Source organism: Panicum virgatum, chromosome 2K (assembly GCF_016808335.1).
Source record: "Panicum virgatum strain AP13 chromosome 2K, P.virgatum_v5, whole genome shotgun sequence".
NCBI lineage: Eukaryota > Viridiplantae > Streptophyta > Magnoliopsida > Poales > Poaceae > Panicum > Panicum virgatum.
The window spans coordinates 40,800,889-40,824,357 of NC_053137.1; the positions used below are offsets into that span (position 1 = coordinate 40,800,889).

At 42.8% G+C, this 23,469-nt stretch overlaps 1 protein-coding gene and 2 long non-coding RNA genes across 5 annotated transcripts; 1 reads left to right on the forward strand and 2 right to left on the reverse strand.

Moving 5' to 3' along the window:
* Positions 1–942: 942 nt before the first annotated feature.
* On the reverse strand, positions 943–2,613 carry LOC120676753 (probable kinase CHARK). 3 transcript variants are annotated; one of them, XM_039958102.1, is made up of 2 exons: positions 2,209–2,613; positions 943–1,843 (listed from the first exon to the last, which is right to left on the reverse strand). In XM_039958102.1, exon 2 carries the CDS (start codon positions 1,762–1,764, stop codon positions 1,135–1,137), a length of 630 nt encoding a protein of 209 aa, XP_039814036.1. In that variant the 5' UTR covers positions 1,765–1,843; positions 2,209–2,613; the 3' UTR covers positions 943–1,134. The 3 variants fall into 3 exon arrangements, with proteins under 3 accessions (XP_039814036.1, XP_039814028.1, XP_039814020.1); XM_039958094.1 differs by having other exon boundaries at positions 2,186–2,613; XM_039958086.1 differs by having other exon boundaries at positions 2,061–2,613.
* A 2,496-nt stretch (positions 2,614–5,109) lies between these two features.
* On the forward strand, positions 5,110–7,129 carry LOC120676784. The gene is made up of 4 exons (XR_005675990.1): positions 5,110–5,532; positions 5,640–5,804; positions 6,608–6,682; positions 6,757–7,129. It is a non-coding gene; the product is annotated as an uncharacterized LOC120676784 (long non-coding RNA).
* A 1,474-nt stretch (positions 7,130–8,603) lies between these two features.
* Positions 8,604–9,724, reverse strand: LOC120676792. The gene is made up of 2 exons (XR_005675992.1): positions 9,405–9,724; positions 8,604–9,310 (listed from the first exon to the last, which is right to left on the reverse strand). It is a non-coding gene; the product is annotated as an uncharacterized LOC120676792 (long non-coding RNA).
* Positions 9,725–23,469: the final 13,745 nt, after the last annotated feature.

Consider the following 23,469-nt stretch of genomic DNA (forward strand, 5'->3'; position numbering starts at 1 on the left):
ATGATCAGGAGCAACAAATTACAAATGTCTACTGTTCATTACCCACTGATCTGAAATGACAATTAACGAACTATTAATTATTTGTCGTTTCCTCAAGAATTATTGGCCAGCTTCAGGTGCAACAGTGCATTCAATTATTGTTTTCAATTACTGACCCTTAATATGCATTATTTTTTTAACGAAAAAATATTCTTTACAAGCGCACTGAACTTAGTCATAACATCAGGCAACGACGGAAGAGAAGAGCTCTAGCCGTAGAAGATACGGTCGACGACTGAGCACACAGATCAAACGCATTACCCTGCAACCCAACGAGGGACACAATCACACAATGCATGGGTGAAGCAAATACATATGCGCCTAGGTAGACATGCTCTAGTACAAGTGTACAACAGAGGCCAGCTCGGTCCAAGTTTTCTGCAGTGTTATGAGCTAGTGGCGGAGCTCGAATAAAAATTTAGGTGGGGCACATTGCCACCGCTCCATTGCACACCACCTTGCCGGAAGCCAGGATGACGGGATTCTAATGATGTGACTCCGGCAGTAGGTGGGGCAGATGCCCCGGCCTGCCGCATGGAGAGCTCTGCCACTGTTATGAGCCATCAGTTGATTATTCATTATTCGATACTATGGTGCATGAAACTGAACCTAAAGTTGACTTGTAATTGGCAAATATATACAAGAAACCTTACCAGCTGAGCTACGCTCAATTCGCTTCTTATGTTGATTATTGGGCCATATCTTCCCTAGTCCCTACCTTGTACCATATATATAGGTACTGTAGTGTGATATCATTGATTTGAAAATCACACTTCTAGAGATGCGTATATATACTTTACTGCTAAAAGAGGAGTGCCACCTATAAAATGTGATTGAAACCACATTTTACTTTGTAGCTTTATGGCTTAGTGCTATGATGCCAACTTGCACGGATGAGTAGAGTAGTATCCGCGCTAGCAGCCTACGGAGTAATGGTTAATTACTTCCGCCCTCAACTATGTGGGCAAAACGACTACTGTATGTACAATACAGCACAACACACGGCTGTATATTTGCTGATCCAAAAGTATCACATCAATACCGCTAAAGGGAAGACACCCTGCGTAATCCCTCTGCATAAACTTCTTTTATTTTTCATTCTAGAAGACAACTGGAATCCGTGGAAGTGTGGTATGCAGTGTGACTGTGAGTAGAAGAATTCTGAAAAGCAGAGTCCTCTGCTTCCGCAGACAAATCACCGTAAGCTATTTCTTCCAGGGAGCGAACTGCTTCAGGACTACTAGTGTGCACCACTGGGTCAAGGACGGGTAGCTCGGCATCTTCGCGTCGCAGGAGATCCATGGCCTGCGCGATCGACGGTCGCTGGCACTGGTCGTGATGCGCGCACCAGAGGCCCGCGACGAGCACTCGCCTCATCTGCTGGACGTCGAACTCGCCATCCAGCCGCCGATCTGCCGCTGCGAGAATGGAATCCCTGACGTACAATTGACGGACCCAATTCAGCAGCGGCGGAGGAGCTCCGTTCGATCGCGTGGCCGGCCGCCGGCCGCAGGCGATCTCCAGAAGCACGACACCGAAGCTGAAGATGTCGGACTGCAGGCACGGCCTCTGGCTGCTGACGAGCTCCGGATCAATGTAGCCGGGCGTTCCGGCGACGACCTGGGTTGTACGCGAGTCAGCTCCGTGGTCGACGAGCCTCGCCAAGCCGAAGTCCCCGAGCTTGGCGCTGCGGGAAGCGCCCAGCAAGATGTTGGCGGGCTTCATGTCCCCGTGCAGGACGCACTGCTCGCACTCCGTGTGGAGGCACAGTAAGGCCGAGCCCACACCGAGAGCAATCTTGTACCTGTGAACACACACAATCAAGTCGAACACCGATGGACTACTAGATGTTACATTGTTAATTCATTCGTCCCAAATTATTAGTTGTTTTTTCTTTTCTAAATTTATAGTCTTTGCTATGTATCTACGTAATATTGTCTAGGTGTATAGCAAAATTTATATATTTAGAAAGTCAAAACCACTAGTAATTTAGAATGGAGGGAGTACCGTTTAAATAGTACCTGTCCGGCCAAGTTATATAAAAAATAGCAGCAGAAATGGTCGTTGGTACGGGGTTCTTGAATGTTGGGGAGCATCAGGCTACTTCCATAACTAAAGAAACCAGCATCAAGGGATTTGTTTGTACCAAATGAGTAAGAGGAAACTAACTCTCCGCCGCCGTAGATCCCCGGCTCCAGCGGCAGCGGTGGTCAAGGAATCATGCTATTCCCGTCCATGGAGCTTGCCGGATGGCACGCACGCCGATTGGTTGCCTTTGCCGGGAAGCGAGACCACAGCAGAAGCAGCGACGAACCAGTGGTGCTAACCTCGACGACGACGCCGGAGCCACTGCAACTGCAACTGCCGACGGGCGGAGCAGAAGGGATCAGTTTGGCGTGGTGAAGGAATTCCCAAGGCAACAGAGTATACTGGCTACGTTTTTCGCCGTGCTTAGAGGATAATAATTAAGGAGTTCTCCCCTGCTCAAGAAGTCAGTGGCGAAGGTGCGCAGAAGCATCTGAACGGTCAGTAGCAAACCCAGTCAAGGTTTAGTCTCTCACCATTTCGCCATCATGTTGTTTTTCCATGAAGTTCAGCGAGGGAGCTATTTGCCACTCGGGAATTAGTAAACCGGCTCGAAGCCCCGGTGTGATATACAAAACTAGCGAGATGGCCCGCGCAAATAGAGCGGCTAGCTAGATTTTATATGATAATATTTATTTTTATTTTTTTAAAAATTATGCAAAAAGTTTGTTTAATCATATTGTTATACTTGTTGTTCTAATATGTCAGTCCAATGCATCATTCTTATTTTATCCATCATACTAATTATTCTCAAACGTTTACTCGTGGTATGAATTTATGATTAAATATAGTGCCTCATATAGTAATATATTTTTATTATTTACTAAGAGTAATATAAAAATCTTCACATGAATATGGGTAATTTAGATTTTTGATTGATATAGTGTATTTTGTGTGTCAGTTCCAATTGATAAATATCCTTAGATTTTTTTGTTGAAAATCTAAGTGAGTAACTCAATGTATTCCACCGCAGATCACTGGAATTAAGTTTTGAAGTTTGAATCCAAATTTTAATGAGTAGTTGTTGCATCCCCTTTAGTTCCGATGAGATCCAAATTTTCTTTCCTTTCTTTGTTCTACAATCTCCAATTGCTTCAGCATCATACATGCTCCCATTATCTTACGCTTGCTGCATCTATTTTTTTCAAGGGTCAACAAATTTGCTATTGTGCAAGCAAGTTATAGCTTCACCTCTCTGCTCATCTGATCCCCTCCTTACTTCTAGTCCCAAGGAGCTATGTCTGCTACACCACGATCATCAAGAATGCATTCTGGACGGTTTGTGTTACCCCATCTTATTGAGAACTGTCTATACCTTGCTATAGAAAGGTATTTTTATATTAGATATCGATCTCAATTTGCATTTTTGCTGGCTTAGATGGTGGCCTCGGCATCAACCCAGCTTATAGCGCCCACACCGCGCATAGGAACTGACCATGCCAATTGACAACTCATTGAGTGCCCAGGTCTAGATTCCATCACAAGGGCAAGTTGTGCTTTCCGAGACGCATTGCCCTCCATGTCTTTGAACACTGGTACCATTCACCTTATCACCGTGGACATAGATTTGTATATAACAAAAGAAATCAAAAGATATGATGAACTTAGCCACACGCCTTCAGCAGCTCTATATAGAACGACAGAGTTTACACAAAAAGAAGAAAGGAAGTAGATATAGAACCATTTTGCTGCTTCTTAGTGTCGAACAAATCACACATTGCGTGGGCTAGATATATGTTTGATCAAATTATCAATTGTCAACTGATAGGCTAGCAGCTATATAAGTGATCTGCAAGCCATGTCATGCCCCTCTAGCCCTCTCTTTGCCTGTGAAGTGCAACAACCTTGAGCGGTAGGTGCTCTGAGTTGTCATATATTTAACTCAAAATGTATGGTGCTATCTATTGTACACTCAAGATTGTGCTTATGGAGACACTCAAGATTGTGCTTATGGAGCTATCGGTCACTTTTGTTAGCACCTAAACATCTTCCAGAACAATTGACCTAGCCCTATTGCCACAAAATGCAATATACACACATCTTAAAGCTGCCACTTCACTCTAGGTTAATGTGAGGCTAATGATCCATACATAGCTGACGACCACTGTATATGACAATTGACCTAGCCCTATTGGTGATGTGGTCAGATAGTTGGGCAGTCATGGTTGGTTTTGAAGAGCTCGTTATCAGTAAGAACAGAATATATATAATATAATGCTCTGTAAAAATGTATTCTTAGACTCCCTGGTATTCATGTTGCTCGGCAACTTGCGTTGGTTGGCCTCGCATCGATGATGAACTGGATACAAATCACAATATGCCCGATTTGCATTAACCTCACATTGGTAACAACTGACGGGATACATAACTGAACATACTCTTAGACTCCATGTAAGAAGAGAATGTATAGAATAGAATGCTTCGTAAAAAAATATTCTTAGACTCCCAGGCATTCATGTTTCTTGGCAACTTGTGTGCGGTCGGATGCAAATCGCATCGTGCCCGACTCACATTAACATATCGCGTTATAAGACGTGAAGAAATAGAAATACATATGTTGTTGTTAAAAAAAATTAGATCTTGGAGTTACCCTGGGCCACCGGAGTAACTCCGCTTAGGGGTGTTAAATGGTCTTAGAATTTGGCCTAGAGAATCTAAGAGCTGGGTCCTAAAAGGGCTGGTCTCTAATTTTATACAATTTTGAGCTAAAAAATTTAAAGGCTTAGGCTGTTAAGAGATCATTAGGGCCATGACTCATTACCACCCCTAACTCCGCTACTTGATGATCCCATCCGCGGCCGCAATCCGCACGGCGATCGGCGACGGGCCGCGCAGTGGTTAATCCGCGGGGTTGATCTGGTTGAGATTGGTTGTCAGTTTATTTTCTTAGAACCGTGGCAGCAGTGCATATTCACCGCGCGTGAGTCGTTGTGTGAGCAGGGGATGCGCGTGAGTCAAGTTTATTGATGAAATACGCACCTGTATGGGCCCGCAAAGTATACAGATTATAGTAATGTAATCATGCTGTGGTGGCCCCCTCTCCCTCCCCCATCCCCGCGACTGCCGTCCAGAAAAGTCTAGGAGCCTTCCGCCCTCCGGGCCACTGCCGAGTTTTGCCCTGTCCGCCGCCGGAGGTGTTGCCTGCGGCCTGCCTACGAGTGGATCCTTCCGCAACAGAGGCTATCGCCCCCCTCCCTCCCTCCCTCCCTCCCGTGGGCGCGCTCGTCGAGCCATCCGGCGGCTTCGCCGTGACGGCGGCGAGCGACAGAGTGCCGATCTCGGCATACAATGGTTCATGGTCCAAAGTGCTATAGCCAATCGGATGGATTCCCCGCAGATTCTACCTCAAATCATATGCTGCCCTGTGTGAGGCATTGTCGCGTCGGGCTTCTCGACAGCCAAGAACAGGTATGACAAGAACTACTTAGCAACGATGCTTTCAATTTACTGTTACACGAATCAGGCTGGGGTCCGATTCGTCGAAGATGTACTTTGCTAATGGCATCCATTATCAGGGAGGATAAAAGTTGCAGATGTGGATTTCGATTTGAACAAAGATCCGCACATCGACCTTAAGGCGGACATCTCTCATTCTGATGAGCTACTACGATCAATCCCGCTAGAAGTTCTGGAAGGGGCTCAGTCGGCGCAGAAGGAGAGCTTCATGATGAGATTGCAAGGTATTTTTTACGATGGTTTATCCTATTTGCTGGAATCAGTTCTAATGGGGGTACATTTCCACATGCCGAGAATAGCAGCAGCTGCAGCGTCATTTGTGTTGCTAGCGAGGAGAGCACATGTTTTTTTTGCCTGATTCGGACACTGGGCATGATCGAACTGTTACCAATGCATATTTACAGTAGCAGGCTCACGTCAAGCTCTGTTTGTAAACCTTTGGAATCAGTAATACTAGTACATAGATCACCATAGTGCAAACGGTGATTTGGAAAGTTGGTTATGGGTTCTGTGCATGGTAATTTTTTGGATTACTGTAGGTTTTCATCGCTAGCAAGGATTCGCTGTTCTCTGAGCTGCTGTTCGACAAAGTATAGCCATTACCTTGCACAAAAAAGTGTGGACGCATTTTTCTGGAAATAGGGTTGAGCCTCATCTCCAAAAAAAAGAAAAAGCATGTGCATCTTGAGATATTTTGCGCATATGTATATCAAGACATTTTTGAGATATTCTTATATAGAAAATGCACAAGGATATTGTGTGCATCTATCTCTGGGCTTCTTGCTCTTTCTATCTCTCCAGCTCACCTCCGGGGACAATCATGTGCATGAATTATGTGCAAAATCATGTTTGAAAAATTATGCACAACTTTTCATATGATTTTTTCCCTAATGGCAAAATCATCTGCATGAATTTGAATTTAATTTTATTCATACACCAAAATATGTGCACCTTTACATCAATATGTTCTGTTTTCTCCCAATCACATGCAATGGTCCATAATTTTTGTTGGTATTGCAAATTGCAGTGCTGAATCAGGCTATTATTCAGTCTATTATGCTAAGATGTACAATGGACCTAAACTGAACTGAAAATGTTCAAGGTAATCTTGATTAGATCCACAACATTATGAATATTTGCAGTACATGTTCCCTTACTAGCATTTTTTTCATGCAGGGAATGGAGAAATTTTTTCATGCTACAAGCTATCGAAGATTTATGGTCACCAATCGGAGATATAGATCAGACTTGGCTGTCGTGTTTCATTTTGGAGACATCAGGATCTGTTCGTGTCATTCCAATAGTATCTAGTTAAAAGATTTCCCGTGTTCTATGTGCACGTAAAGATCTCATGTACATAGTCCTTCGTTACTAGCTTATATACTTTATGTTGCAAGTATGTTGTAACTACTATCGAATTGTTCCCACATGCTTTATTTTTGGGGCATCAAGGCCTGTTTGATAAATTTTTATGCCCCCGATAAGCTTCGTATTTCTGCAGCAGCAACAATTACTTGGATTACTCAGCATGACATGATAAGAATCACAATCACTTTGATCCAACATGATCACATTTCCACAAGCACCATGCTCTCTCCGTTCCAAAATACAAGTCACCCTACAATTTTAGGACAGATTATCTGGAAGGGAAAATGACCATGTTTGTATCTATTTATTACTCATATTTGGCAGCAATTGATTTTTATATTCACATGTACACTTTTTAAAAGGGTAAAGTGACATGTTCTTTGGAACAAATTTTGAATCCTAGAATTTTGAATCCTAAAATGACTAGTTTTTTTGGACAGAGGGAGTATATGTTTGTCATCCACTTACATGCACTCAAGTAAGTTGCACATGCATGTGTGCAACTATGCAGTAAACAGGTGATAACTAAATTGGTGCATGTAAAATTAAACAAAAAATATGGATAGATAGAGGAAGCAAGCATCCATGTGCAAGTAAAATCTATGGTAAAGAAAATACTTGTGCAATGAGAAATGAAGAAAAAGAAATCAGCACCTAAATAGTGCGGGTGGAACTATCCATGTCTTCGCAACTATTCAAACACCGATTTCTCTTTTTCTTTTCTTCTTACACAATTTTTTGTTTAAGCTCAAATTTACATGCCAATATATAATTGTATTCTCTATCAATCCGTAGTTTTACAATTTTACATGCATTGGTTTAGGTGCTACCGTATTTGGTACTCCTTCCGTTCCAAATTATAAAACATTCCAACACTCTTGGAGAGTCAAAGTTTTTTATGTTTAACCAAATTTATATAATAGAATAATGACACTTATTATATAAACTAAGTACTATTATATTTTTTATTAGTTATATTTTCATAGTACATCAATTTGATATTATAAATTTTTATATTTCTATCTATAATCTTGGTCAAACTTGATATTGCCTTGACTTTCCAAGATTCTTGGTTTAGGTGCTACCGTATTTGGTACTCCTTCCGTTCCAAATTATAAAACATTCCAACACTCTTGGAGAGTCAAAGTTTTTTATGTTTAACCAAATTTATATAATAGAATAATGACACTTATTATATAAACTAAGTACTATTATATTTTTTATTAGTTATATTTTCATAGTACATCAATTTGATATTATAAATTTTTATATTTCTATCTATAATCTTGGTCAAACTTGATATTGCCTTGACTTTCCAAGATTCTTGGGATGTCTTATAATTTGGAACGGAGAAAGTAACACCTAACCTGCTTGTAATGTAGGAAATGTTCTTGGTGATAATATGGTTGGAGGAGTAAATAGTGTAAGCTAATATCAAGTATGCAACCAGAACCAATACATTTGCAGTCCAATTTAGAACCACACTTTCACTTACTCCAACCCAAAAAATATTTCTTTCAATTGTTAGGAATATAGTTGCCACCACTCCCAAATATATCAGTGCACGAGTGAAACCTTGATTTCAATTTTGGTACGAAAGGTAATTGCCACCATAACTTGGGTTCGTACTATTATATAGAAATAAACGGTTATCATGCACAAAAAATATGCATCATATAGTTGGATTAACTACTGCTTCAACCATATTTGCACATATTTCAAACATGATTGTGTACTAATAAGCACAGTGACAGCTGAATACCCTGGCCAAGCGACACACGAACACCAGTAGAATCCTCACTTCTTGCGCTACTCCATTCCACCCTGACTTCGAGCCTGTTTGGAATCCAAAGATTTTACCAAAGATTCAAGAAGCCAGATTTTCATATTCCTAAAAATCCTAGAAGCTGGATTGCAAAATTACAACGATATACCACTCCCCACTTCCCCAGGATCGTCATCCTCATCCTACCACCGCTCATCTCTCTCCCAGTCTCCTGCAAGGCCCGCCCGCTGCTTAGGAAGCCAGGAGACCGGCAAGACACCGACGTCCCCGCCCAGATGTTCGACAGGGAGGCTTGGCCGGTGCCACTGCTCCCAGCCGCGGCCGGTCCTGCGCCGCCGCTCCCCTCCGCGGCCGGCCGGACGCGCGGCCCCGCCATGGTCGGCATCTGCACGTGTGCGTGCGGAGGGAGCGGGCGCTCGGACTGCTCGACGGCGGCCTACATCCGCCAAATTCAGCGAGGATCCTGGGCCTCTTGGACGGAGACGGAGAGGTGTAGATGGAAGCCAACGACGCCCTGCTGACGCTGCGCCCTTGCATCCCACCATGGCTGCTGCCATCTTCACCGTGTTCCCTTCCCTTCAAACTCAAGACAGCACGGATTTCTGAGTATTGTTCAAATGGACGATGCATTATCATCGGACCTAGATCACAGTACAAAATCCGCTCTTACCCCATCCATTCTTGCGTATGCACCTTCGCTTCTCATTCCAGCCGCAGCTCAACAACTACGGCCATGGCGAAACCACAACTCGCGAGCGCGAAATCACCCGTACGCACCTCCCGCAGAGGCACATCCGTCCAGATGCTCGGGCTTCCTCTTGCTCCTGGACCACGGATCTATCTCATGGCATATTTTGGATCAGAAGAGAGGAGGAGGAGGAGCAGCAACAGCAAGAGGAGGTAGTTAGCCAGGTAGGAGAAGCTGGACGGCTAGGTACTAGTTTAATCCTTTTTTTTAGCAAGATACTAGTTTAATCCTGGACTGCGAAATGTACTGTTACAAATATCCGTCTCCGCCGGAAGGATCCGGGGTGCTCCACTTGCATGCTGCCAGACCACGTGTCCTCTGTCCAACTCGGTTCAGATGCTCTAAAAAATTATCTCACCCATTAAATACGAACAGAACTGTTTAAAAATACAACTCGACTACGCGACCTGTACCCGCCCATCACCAATCTTAGCGCCATCTGCGTCGTCCAGATACCCAGGTAACGGCGCCGGGCGGGCATAAATCCGCTCTCATGGTTGTTGGGATGGTAACCAAGCTGAAGTGCGGATCGGCCGCTTGATGCAGAGGCAGAGAATTTCGCCATGGGCCGTTGTCACGGCCAGCACCCCAACGTCATCGTCCTTGGCTCTTGCCCTCCGTCCTGGACCCGGCTTCCGCTGTGCGAGCATGCAGGGCCCCACGGCGGCAGGCTGCCCCGGTTGTCGAGAGCCATGCGGCTAGGCAGGTCATGGCTCCGGGAGAAAATTCTCTGCGGCGGTGCCGCACGGCACCCCTCGTGCAACACCGCCCAGGATGATGACGCGTGGCGAATAGACACCATCGGGAGACTGCCCTTCCACGGGAGCTTCGCGGCGTGCAATTCGGAGCCGACTCCGCTGCAGATGTACGCGCGTACCGCCGGGAGAGCCGAGCGCTCGAGCGGCTTGCTGTCCTTCGATCGAGCCGGTTTACAGATCAATCAGGCTTTTGCGATCGAGCCGCTCCCTTCTCCTCGTGGACTGAATGGAAGCCCCAACCCGCCGCTAGGCTGTTCTTCATCCCTCATCTGCAAGTCTAGCTATTTAATACTACACCTGTAGATTGAACATCGCTCATCTGTAATTCTTCAGGAAGCCAGCGATCTTGTACGTTGGACAGGCAAAAGAAACAGCTATGAAGACTGTATTTGGTCATTCGGTGCTCTCAAGTTTAATGATTGTGTTTATATCATTGGAGAGCATGGATCACAAATGCAAGAACACTAGCTGCGTTAAGTCTGAAAAAGTTCAGAATGACTCAAACAGGGCACGGACCATGTTCCCAGGACCTGCCCAGCGACACAATTCTCTATTGATGACAGCGAAAACAAAAATAGGGCATCCAATTGGCCGGCGGCGGCGGAATTCTTCCTAGCGAACTGCTAGGAGCCAGGTAGTCCGATCCGTTTTTGACGGAGCTGCCTTTGATCTGCGGAACGTCGGACAGAACCGGCTCGATCGGAGGACAGCAAGCCGCTCGAGCGCTAGGCTCTCTCGGCGGGGCGCGCATGTACGTCAGCAGCGGAGCCGGCTCGGAATTGCACGCCGCGAAGCTCCCGCAGAAGGGCAGACTCCCGATGGTGTCAATCTGCCACGCGTCATCATCCTGGGCGGTGTCGCAAGAGGGGTGCCGTGCGGCACCGCCGCAGAGAATCCCCCCCATGGTTCCTACACACCGTATCTCTTTCTATTTCTATTCCAAATATACACGTTCACATAGGCATATTCTCCCTTATGTTTATTTTATTTTTAATTCTAAATCTATTATTAGTCGTATTTGACATGGCTCTTTGAGTTACTCTAAACCATTAGATCTTCGTAAAATCCAATGGCGTAGACTTTTTCTTTTTTAGATTAACGTGGGAATTATTCTAAATCGTTAGATCTTCAAAAAATCCAATGTTGTAGACTTTCTCTTTTTTAGATTAACATGGAAATTTTTAGACTCTCTCGGCGAACGTGGTGGTTTCTTTTAACACTATTATATTAAAATAATTTTTAGACCCTCTCGGCGAACGTGGTGACTTCTTTTAACACTATTGTATTAAGATAATAATAGATGGATAGGCAACCCTACATTTAGAAAATATAAGTAGAATGTATTTTGATTTGATTTTACAATGCACCATGATTGAGTGCATGCTATCCTGATCGGCGGGACATACGAAAGGGCAAGAGAGAAAAATTTACATTGCAGAATACCATACCTACAAGGAGGATTACTGGAGGAAAAAAAAACTAAATTAAACCCTTCTCAAGAAGACATGGAGTCACCTTGCTTGTCTGTTTCAGAAGAAGAAGCCACAGCTATCAAAAGCAATCATCCATCTTGTTGTATGGACAATGGAGACCATTACGCATGAAAGAAAACGGCAGCAAATTGGATTAGTTGCCTTGTTTTTTTTTCTGGATTAGTTGTTGATAACAAAATTTGATAACTTTAATGGATTAAACATGACTTGATAGGCTGATAACGTAATCAAGTGATTTATTTGGCTGAATTTCGAGTTTAATTCAGTTTCCAGTAATAAAAACTAGCTAGATCAATATGAAGTTATTTCTTCAAAAAAAAGTGAAGTTAGAAATAACAGCAGATTGCATGCTGGAGGTTATGCGTGACGAAAAACACTGCCAGAAAACGGAGCATTCGTTCGCGGCCGTTAGTACCGGCCTCACAGGGTAAGCATGGGTCAACTTGATCTAGATATGGACAGCGATGCAGACTAGTAATATTTGAAGTGCAATATTATTTGAAGTAAATGTAATATTAGAAGTGTATATAAATTGTGTATATATATAATATATAGTCTTTGCTTAGGTCAATATATAAATACGAATGCTAGATACAAATATGAATACACATACGAATACGAATACGAATTAATTAAAACTAAAAAGGTAAAGAAAAGAAACATAGGAATACAAAAAACAAAAAAAGAACTTAGTAGCGCTTCGTAACACCAACTGATACTAAACTGCCGCACCGGGCGCCTCTGCGTGGCAAGCAATTTAATACTGGTTGGTGTTATATATCTCTAGTACTAAGTGCACGTGCAAATGCACATATCTCTAGCAGTGAAAGAAAGAAGTTAGAAAGAAGCAAGCAGGATTTGCCGGCTCAGTCTTTGAAGATGCTTATAGAGGTAGGGTTTGCGTGCGTGCATTCATAAGGGTGAGTGTGCGTGCATTGTAAGTGTCTAAGTTGTAGTGTGTGATATAAAAAAAAAAGCAAAGCATTCATTGAGATTTTGTGGACATATTAAAAAAGAAGAAAGACTATGCTTGCTTGCATGCATTTGTCAGGGAAAGAAAGCTAACAATCAAACGCATGCATGTGAGATTACGGAGCCCCTAAATTCCACTTGCACCGCCCATTATACAGGCTCCTTTTTCTACCGTGGATACTAAATACATCTAAAAATAATTATCACATGCATAATAATTAATATAACAAGTACAAACTAAACCAGTGCAAACTACATATAAAAATAATTATTATATATCATCTAAAAAATTAATTGTTAAGTCATGAAGAAAATTGCTAACCTTTTCGACTAAAAAAATTTCCAAAAATTTCCCTCCCCTCCCATTTAGTACTATGTGATGTTCGAACTTAACAACTCCCTCGATGGCCACTTGCTGACCATCTCCGGATGTTTTGGGCTCCGATGCTGAGTAGCCACCTCATCGTAACCAGATGAGGTGATCCGCCATGACTCCATTTAATACATTTTTAGTGGAATCTGTCTCTCTCTTATGCTTATTATACAAACTAAACAAAAATAAGAGGGAGGAGATGTGTAAGGAACATGACCCCATTAATCATAGTTTGTGATTTTTGGTGATTGTGTGATAACATAATTCATGAGACTAACATGTTTGTGAGCTCTAATTTTTAGAATTTCTAGGTCCCATGGTTGTAGTTCAAACCATATCCAAGATGTCCAATTTGCTGTCAAGATGTCCAAATGGCAGCCGCGATGAATTGGACAAGTGCAGCTGAAAAGAGTCAACCGGTTAAACCGACGTCATAGAAAATGACACGTTGGTGTATTGGACACTGCAAGTGAAGACCAAGTGAAAAAGGCCCAGGACAACTGGTTAAACGGACATGTCAGAAAATCAATGGACCGGTGCATCATCGGTGCATTGGACAGTGCACATGGAGATTAAGTGAAGAAATGACTAAGGCACCAGTTAAACTGACAGTTCAAGGATAGGCGTCGGTGCATTGGTCTTACCATTGTCCAAAAAGCATGTCAAGGGAGTAGAGACAAAGCCTTCACGACCGGTTAAACCGACGGTGCGTCGGTGTATGCATCAGTGCAATGACGCAAGAAAAAGGTGGCGTGTTAGAAGGAAAGCCAACGGCTATATGTGGTAGGATAGGGTGACTAGTTGAACCGACACACCCCAGGTAGAGCGTCGGTTCAACCGACACTTCTGTGTGTTTGCTAGCCATTGGAGCAACGGCTCTATGGAATTGTTGGGCTATATATACGGCTCACCCTGGATCATTTGAGGTTGCTGGAGTCCAGAGAAGCTACACATACATCAGAGAACACCTCCAAGCCACCATTGAGCTTAGTGATCAATCTATAGGTTTAGCACAAGCTTTGTGAGTGTTAGTGCTAGGGTTAGCTCTTGAGAGAGTGTGAGAGGAAGGTGTTGTGCCATGAGCTAGTTCTAGGAGTGAACCACAACTTGTATCTCAGTGAACCAGAGTTGTCGGTCCTTAAGTCATGAAATCAACCGTCAATACTTGTAGTTTTTCATAACATTTCATCACCAAACTAGGTGATAGGACTTTAAATCTCATTAGTTCTACAAGTATTGGCGAATTGTGATCTGCAAGCACCCACAGCTGAAATACGGGAGAAAACACAAGTCAACATAAGGAAAAATGCATAAAAGATCCTAACTTGTGTCTCACTTACAAGGAGGGCCTACAAATTAGAGCAAATGGGCGCGCCAAGGAAGAAGCATCCGAAGATCATGGCCTGGGTCCACCTGCCAGCCACCCAGAGAAGGTTCACCAGAGGGAGTGCCACACCCAGGGGTCGACCAACCCTAGATGGCATTCCGTCCAGGTGCACTTGGGGGAAGAGTAGCCCCTACTCCACCTCTGCACTTACCTACATTGAGATGACGAGAACCGACCCCTTGGGCTATAAAAGGAGGCCTTCACCCCCTCTCACAACACACAACACATGAAAGATAAGTAGAGGGACACCACTTTACCTTGTAGACTTAGGTAGGGAGTGTGTGAGGAGCAGGTCGGAGAAGAGCTGGACTTGTCAGTGTCTCTCTTCTACCTGAAAGCATCTAGGCCCCTAATTTGAGTTTTGGTAATTAATGACAACGGTTTGTGGATTAACGATTTCATTTGAGATAATGAGTATAGGTTGATCCATGGAGGAAAGAGATTTGGTTGTGAACGTGTGGAGTTTTGGAGATGATGTGCAAAGCTCGGGCTCAAGGCAAATGTATCAAATAGGGCTTTTACATTTTACCGGTCACACAGTGTTTAGCGGATGAAAAGTGACCGGATTTGATTGGATAGATAGCCATACTATCAAGAGGGGTCATGTACTCGTGCTTGACGGGTCCTTAGTGCCATTTTGCTCAAAATGTCTAGTTGCATGCATGAGGGCTAACGGCGTTTTGAAAAGATTTGAAAAAGACTAAGTTTGAGAGCTGACTGAGTAACGGCGGACAGTCCGCACCCGAGGGGCGGACAGTCCGCGCTCATTCCAAAGAGCTTGTAGAGGCTCTGGTGGGCTGGCGGACGGTCCGGCCCAGGTGGGCGGACGGTCCGCCACTATATTTCAAAAATGTATCAGAGAGGGTGTCTCTCTGGTGGGCTTCAAAGTTGAACGGAGGACAGTCCGCCCATGGGGAGCGGACGGTCCGCCGGCTAATCTCAGATTTGTACCAGAGAGGTTGTTTCTCTAGTTTGGGATGAAAAGTGAACTGCGGATGGTCCGCCCTTAGGGCGCGGACGGTCCGCAGGCTAATTCGATTTTGTACCAGAGAGCATGTTTGTCTCTGGTAAGTCAGATCTCATAACTGCGGACGGTCTGCCACTGGGGCGCGGATAGTCCGCCAGGGTTTAATGGCTAGTTCTGACATGCATTAAATGCACTCTGACTCCCTGGTTTATAACGGCGGACGGTCTGGTTTTTGAAACGCGGACGGTCCGCGACTTCGCAGAAAAGAGTGTAACGGCTAGTTTTTGAAGGGTTGTCTATATATACCCAATGCCCGGCCATTGGGTGGCTCTCTTGGCCATTTGGACTGCATTCTTGACACCATAGAGCTAAGGCATCTCTCTCACACACACACTTGCTTAAAGATTGCATTCTTGAGGGTGTGAGGGCTTCCTAGTGTACTGCATCAAGAGTTTGAGCTTTGTGGTACTAGGGAAACTTCAAGCAAGCGTCATCGACTTGTTACTCTTGGGAGTTGCCGCTCCTTAGACGGCTTGGAGAAGAGGATTTCGTGGAGCTCCTCCAAGGAGATTGTTGAGGAGCCCCGATTTCGGTTGTGAGAGGTCTTGTGCTCACCTCACCGGAGTGGTGAAGAGCAACTCTAGTGGAATCGAGGTGTGGAGCGGTTCCTTGATTCAAGCCGGCTCAAGATCAAGAGGTTCTTAATAGAGGAGCAGTTGATTCTTGGAATCCACCTCAACGTGGATTAGGGGTGACCGGCAAGTCATCGACACCACGGGATAAATTCTTGTGTCAAGCTTGGTTACTTCTCTTGCTCACTTTATTTCTTGTTTTTACTTTGAGCAATTTACTTTACTAGAGCTTGATTTGTATCGTGTCACCCTAGGTTGCAAACACATCTAGAGATTGCTATAGCATGACATAGGGCTTTCCTTTGTTACTAACTAAATTTCTCTAGTGTTGTTGGCTTTAGTTTTTAAACCGCCTATTCACCCCCCTCTAGTCGGTGTTCTTGATCCTACAAGTGGTACCAGAGCTAAGTACTCCATTAATTACGGATTTAACCATCTTGGAGTAGAACAATGACTAGTGATCATGGGATTCATGTTGGGAAGCCACCGTTCTTTGATGGGAACAATTATGATTATTAGAAGACTAGAATGTCGGCTCATCTCAAAGCCATGAGTAGAAAGCTATGGAGAGTAGTAAGTGATGGATATGTCATTTTGGACCCAAAGAGTTTGACACCCCTAGATGAGGAAAATGAGACACTAAATGATCAAATGGTTAATGTGCTCTTTAGTGCTCTTGATGTGAATGAATTTAATAGAGTCAAGAGCCTCACAAATGCAAATGACATATGGAAGAACCTCATGGAAATTCATGAGGGCACATCAACTATGAAGGAGGCCAAGTTATATTTGCTTAAAGGGAATTTTAGTGAATTTACCATGAAGAAGGATGAGAGTATAGCCGAGATGTTCAACCGGCTAAATGACATTGTGAATGACCTCAAGGGACTTGGATTTGAGGTACCGGATGAGGATTTCAACCACAAGTTTCTTAGATGTCTTCCGGAAAGATATGACACAATTGTGACCTTACTTGTAAGGTCAAATGTGAAGACCGCAACTCCCACACAAATATTGGGAGAAATCCTCACCCATGACATGTTCAAGAAATCTCAAGATGAAGCTCATGGGGGAGAAATTGATATGAAAAAGAAAAGTGTGGCATTCAAAGCTCAAGGTTGCAAAAATGAAGAAGAAAGTGGGTGCCAAGAAGAAGAATCGGATGAGGAGATGGCTCTCTTTGTCAAGAGATTCAATAGAATGATGAGCAAGAAGAACTTTGGCAAGAGAGGTCAATCATCAAGAAAAAATCCTTTTGTGGACAAGACTTGCTTCCAATGTGGTGAAGTAGGTCATATTATTGTCAATTGTCCAAACAAGAACAAGAAGGACAAGAAAAATGATGAAAAGAAGAAGAAGAATGGCCAAACTTATTTTGTTGAATGGAATTCCGATGCAAGCTCCGATGATGATGATGATGATGATGATGATGATGATGATGATGACGACAAGCCATCCAAGGGAGTTGCCGGAATCGCCATCAAGGAGGCTCCATCACTCTTCTCTACACCACATTGTCTTATGGCAAAGGGTGGTGCAAAGGTACAACAAGATGGTGAACTTGATGAACTTTCATATGATGATCTTGTTGAAATGCTAAATGATGCCGATGAATTCATGACAAAGGAAAAGGCTAAGTTAAAGGACTTGAAGTTGAAGTTTACTTCTCTTCAAGATACCTATGAGGAGCTAAAGACTTCTCATGAGAATCTCAAAGAAACTCATGAGAAGCTTGAGGAAGCTCACAATACCTTGCTTAATCATGAAAGAAAAGCAACATTGAGCATTGGTGTTAGTTGTGATTTAATTGATGATAAACCTTGTGGCTCTAGCTCTACTAGTTCTTTTTGCACCAAAATTGATAACCCTTCTTGCAATGAATCTCTCATTATGGAAAATGATTTGTTAAAGAAAGAGATTACTTGCTTGACTAATGATTTGAGAAAGTGCTATGATAGTAGAGCCAAGTTTAATCATTGTTGGGCAAGCCAAAAGTTCACCTTGAACAAGCAAGGGTTTGGATAAATTCCTAAGAAAGGGAAGAATGCTTTTGTGCAAACCAAAACTACTTTTGTGAAGAGTAGTGGTAAGCTATATTGTGAAAAATGCAAGAAGTTTGGTCATGTTGAGAAGAATTACACCAACAAGAAAGTCGTATCCTTTGATTCAAGTTACATTCTTATGAAAAATTCAAATGGCAATGTTAGTGCAAAATTTGTTAGGATACCTATAAATGGTGCTAAAAAGAATGTCATTTGGGTGCCAAAAGTCTTGGTCACTAACGTGGTCACTAACGTTCAAGGACCCAAGAAAGTTTGGGTACCTAAAAGAGTTACTTCCTCTTTGTAGGTGGATTACAAGTCCGGAGGAAGACATTGGGTGCTTGATAGTGGATGCACTCAACACATGACCGGAGATCCAATGATGTTTTCCTCTCTAGATGAGAATGTGAGTGGCTATAGTGACATCATCTTTGGTGACAATAGCCGGGGCAAAGTCAAAGGAGTTGGTACAATTCCTATCTCAAGTGATCATTCTCTTTCAAAAGTATTGTTGGTTGATTCTCTCAAGTTTAATCTCTTAGCGGTCACTAAACTTTGTGATTTTGGATATAAGTGTAGTTTCACTAAAGATGATGTTGTAGTGACTAGCTTGGATGGAAAAGATCACATCTTTACGGGATTTAGACATGAGGATGTATATCTTGTGGATTTTGCTACTAAAGAGGCAAACTTGTCCACTTACTTATTCACTCAATCATCCTTGGGTTGGTTATGGCATAGAAGGCTTGGTCATGTTGGCATGAAGCAACTCAACCGACTTTTGAAGCATGACTTAGTAGTTGGGTTGAAGAATGTGAAGTTTGAAAAAGATAAGTTATGTAGTGCATGTCAAGCCGGAAAGCAAGTTGCAAATACTCATCCCACTAAGAGTGTCATGTCAACCGAGAGACCATTGGAATTATTGCATATGGATTTATTTGGTCCTACAACATATAAAAGTATTGGTGGAAATTGCTATTGTCTTGTGGTAGTGGATGATTACTCAAGATATACATGGGTTTTCTTTCTTCATGATAAGGCCGATACATATGACACATTCAAGAAATTCTTTACAAGGGCCGAAAATGAATTTAAGCTCAAGGTGAAGAAAGTGAGGAGTGACAATAGAAGTGAGTTTAGAAACACAAGAGTTGAGGAATGGTGTGATGAGAAAGGAATCAAGCATGAATTCTCAACCAAGTACACTCCGGAACAAAATGGTCTTGTTGAGAGGAAAAATAGAACCTTAATTGATATGGCAAGACCAAGTACACGGCTTGTCATGCCTCTAATAGATTGTATTGCCATAGATTTCATAACAAGACTCCATATGAGTTGCTCATTGGAAGGAAGCCAAATATCTCATATTTTAGAGTGTTTGGTTGCAAATGCTACATTCTCAAGAAGGGTACTCGGTTATCAAAGTTTCAAAGCAAATGTGATGAGGGTTTTCTTCTTGGATATTCATCTTGTAGCAAGGCTTATCGGGTCTACAACAAACACATGGCATTGTTGAAGAAGCATATGATGTTGAGTTTGATGAATCCAATGGGTCTCATAATGAACAAGAAAATCTTGATGATGTGAGAAGTGATGGTTTGAGAAATGCAATGAAAAATATGTCAATTGGTGATGTTAGACCAAGAGAAGAAGATGAAGATGAAGATGGTCCTTCTATCTCTATTAGAGTTATTCCTTCAACTTCTATCACAAATGATCAAGCACAACAAATTGTACAAGATTCAAGTAATGATAATTCTCAAGTACAATATCAAGTTGGTTCATCTAGTGCACCTTCTCCATCAACTCAAGAACCCATTGTTCCTCATCATACTCTTGCAAAGGATCATCCGGTGGATCAAATCATGGGTGATATTAGTAAGGGTGTTCAAACTCAATCTCGCATTGCTTCATTTTGTGGACATTATTATTTTGTATCTTTTCTTGAACCTAACCGTGTAGATGAAGCATTGAGAGATCCGGATTGGGTGAATGCTATGCATGAAGAATTAAATAATTTCGCCCGGAATCAAGTTTGGGATCTAGTTGAGAGGCCCAAGAATTATAATGTTATTGGCACTAAATGGGTCTTTAGAAGCAAGCAAAATGAAGATGGAATGGTTGTGAGAAACAAGGCAAGATTGGTAGCTCAAGGCTTCACTCAAGTCGAAGGTTTGGATTTCGGTGAAACTTTCGCTCCTGTTGCTAGATTAGAAGCTATTAGAATTTTATTAGCTTATGCTTGCTCTCACAACATAAAACTTTTTCAAATGGATGTGAAAAGTGCTTTCTTGAATGGCAAGATTAGTAAACTTGTTTTTGTTGAGCAACCTCCCGGTTTTGAAGATCCCAAGAAGCCAAATCATGTATACAAGCTCTCTAAAGCTCTTTATGGTCTTAAACAAGCTCCGCGAGCTTGGTACGAAAGATTGAGGGCTAAGGGCTTCAAAATTGGTAAGGTTGACACTACTTTGTTCACTAAAGCAATTGGTAAGGATTTGTTTGTTTGTCAAATTTATGTTGATGATATTATCTTTGGTTCAACTAACCCAAGTTTTTGTGAGGAATTTGGTGAAATGATGTCTAGGGAATTTGAGATGTCCATGATTGGTGAATTGAGTTTCTTTCTTGGACTTCAAATCAAGCAACCCAAGGAAGGCACCTTTGTGTGTCAATCAAAATATGTGAAGAATATCTTGAAGAAATTTTTTATGGAAGATACAAAACCAATCAAGACTCCTATGGCCACCAATGGGCATCTCGACCTAGATGAGGGAGGTAACCCGGTTGACCAAAAGCTTTACCGTTCTATGATTGGTAGTTTGCTTTATTTGACCGCATCTAGGCCCGACACCATGTTTAGTGTTTGCATGTGTGCACGATTTCAAGCCACACCTAGAGAATGTCATTTGACCGCCGTCAAAAGAATCTTGAGATACTTGAAATATACTCCTAATATTGGCTTGAGGTATCCCAAGGGTGCTCATTTTGATTTGGTTGGTTTTTCGGATTCGGATTATGCGGGGTGCAAGGTCGATAGGAAGAGCACTTCCGGTGGTTGCCAATTTCTTGGAAGATCTCTTGTATCTTGGTCATCAAAGAAGCAAAATTCCGTGGCTCTTTCAACCGCCGAAGCGGAATATATTTCGGCCGGAAGTTGTTGTCCACAATTGTTATGGATGAAGCAAACTCTTCTTGACTATGGTGTGAAATTTGATGAAATTCTCTTGTTGTGTGCTAATGAAAGTGCCGTGAAGATTGCTTCTAATCCGGTTCAACATTCAAGAACCAAGCATATTGATATCCGCCATCATTTTCTTAGAGATCATGTGAACAAGGGTGATATCAAGATTGATGGTATTGGCACGGATGATCAATTAGCCGATATATTTACCAAGCCTTTGGATGAATCTCGGTTTTGCAAGCTAAGAAATGAGTTAAACATCATTGACTTCTCAAATATGGCTTGAAAACTAGAACATGTGGCATATGGTTCTTTCATGCACTCTTTGTTTCATTTTTCTGAATTTTTGAGGTATTTTTGAGCCATTTATGAGTTTTCAAGATTTTACTCGATTTATTTTTGAATTCTTGTTGTAACTTGCTTATATGAGTCTTTTGAAGGTTTTCATGCAAGATTTGAGATTTTTGGATTTTTATATGAGCAATGATCCCAAATTGAAGTTGAAATTGAGAAAATTGGCAGAATTCAGACTTGTCAGATTTTTGGTAGCGCGGACGGTCCACGAGTAAGAGGCGGACGGTCCGCCGTTCATGAGACTCATCCACCAGAGGCTCTGCAGAGAAGTTTTCAACAAAAAATATATACTGCGGACGGTCCGCCAAAGGACCGCGGACGGTCCGCCTGAGTTGGGCAGAAGTTGCCAGAGGCAGTTTCAGTCGAGTGTCAATGTTAAAATTCATAGGAGGACGGTCCGCCAGGGTTCCGCGGACAGTCCGCGACTGGACAGAAAGGTAGGGTCGGCCAGACTTGACTTATAATGGATGTCCCTCTCACAACCTCCCACCAAACCACACACATCATCAAAAAGCTCTCTCTTTCTCTCTCAAGCACGTGGGGGAGACGACAAGGTCAAGGCTTTTTGGCGTGATTCCCGAATGGTCCGAGAACATCTCCGGACTCTTCTCAAGATTGTGCATCATGTCCTCTCGGTATTTTGACGAATCCCTAACTCTTGTTCTTGGATTTCTTTATTGGAAAGAGTTAGGGTTAGATGCTCTGATCTGTTTTTAGACCATGGATTTTTGAAAATACTTTGGGGATCTTGTTCCTAGTGATGAGGAGATGCTATAGTTAAAATTTGGTTGGTGGATTTGAATCGAAACTCAAAATATGGGTGAATCAAAGATGAGGGCGATTTTGTGTTGCTGCGCAGAACAGATGGGTCGCGGACAGTCCTCCTGCTGTACGCGGACGGTCCGCAGAGGCAGTTCATGAACCGTGGACAGTCCACGTTCAGAAGTGCGGACGGTCTGCCAGTGTCAAATTTTTCAGATGAATGTTGAACTGACTTATATTATTATGGATTGGTCCTATTGCTTTAGTAAATGTTCTTATGATTAAATCTTGATCTCAGGCCACCCCGGAAGATCATCAAGGTCACTGCTTCTAAAATCAAGAAGGCTATGACTTCCAAAAGACAAAGAGACAGTGATGACTCCGATGATGTGGACTATGCTCCAAATCTCAGTGAGATGGCTGCAACATCTTCGGTAGGAGATGCAGGTGATGAATCTTCAGAGGAAGAGACTGAGGGGGTTGAGGATGATGTTACAGATTTGATGGGGCTAGATCTACCTAGCCGACAGTGGACTGCATAGAGCTATGCCAATGCAAGAGCAGTGGACCAGTTCAGCTTGCCTCGTGACACCAACATTCTCTTCTTCAAAACTGAGGTACAAAAAGATGCTTACTTTGGTCATCTAGTTAAGAAGAATGTATTCAAACGTCAGACTATTGACCTAGCCTATATGAGACAACAACAAGTCATGTCTGATCTAGTAGATAGATTTCAGCAAATGGGGTTAGCAAATTTTTTGCAGCATAGGTGTGATTGGAATGAAACTGTGATACGTCAGTTCTATGCCACTCTAGAGATCAACATGGTTGAGGAAACATTTCGGTGGACAACTGGCAAGCGAACCTATTATGCTACATTTGCACAGTTTGCTGAGGCTAATCAGTTGGATTATAATTTCATCACTAGTGAGCAAAGTATGAATGTTGTGTTAGAAAACCCTATAGATGAGAATGACTACCCCATGTTCTATGAGCCTGCACATCTTGGAATTGCTAGAAGCTTTGGGGGCACTCAAGGTCTGAGGCATCATCCTGCAGTGAT

What these genes read in the sequence shown, in the direction of transcription:
- LOC120676753 (XM_039958102.1), bottom strand. Translation starts at nt 1,764, where the DNA reads ATGAAGCCCGCCAACATCTTGCTGGGCGCTTCCCGCAGCGCCAAGCTC.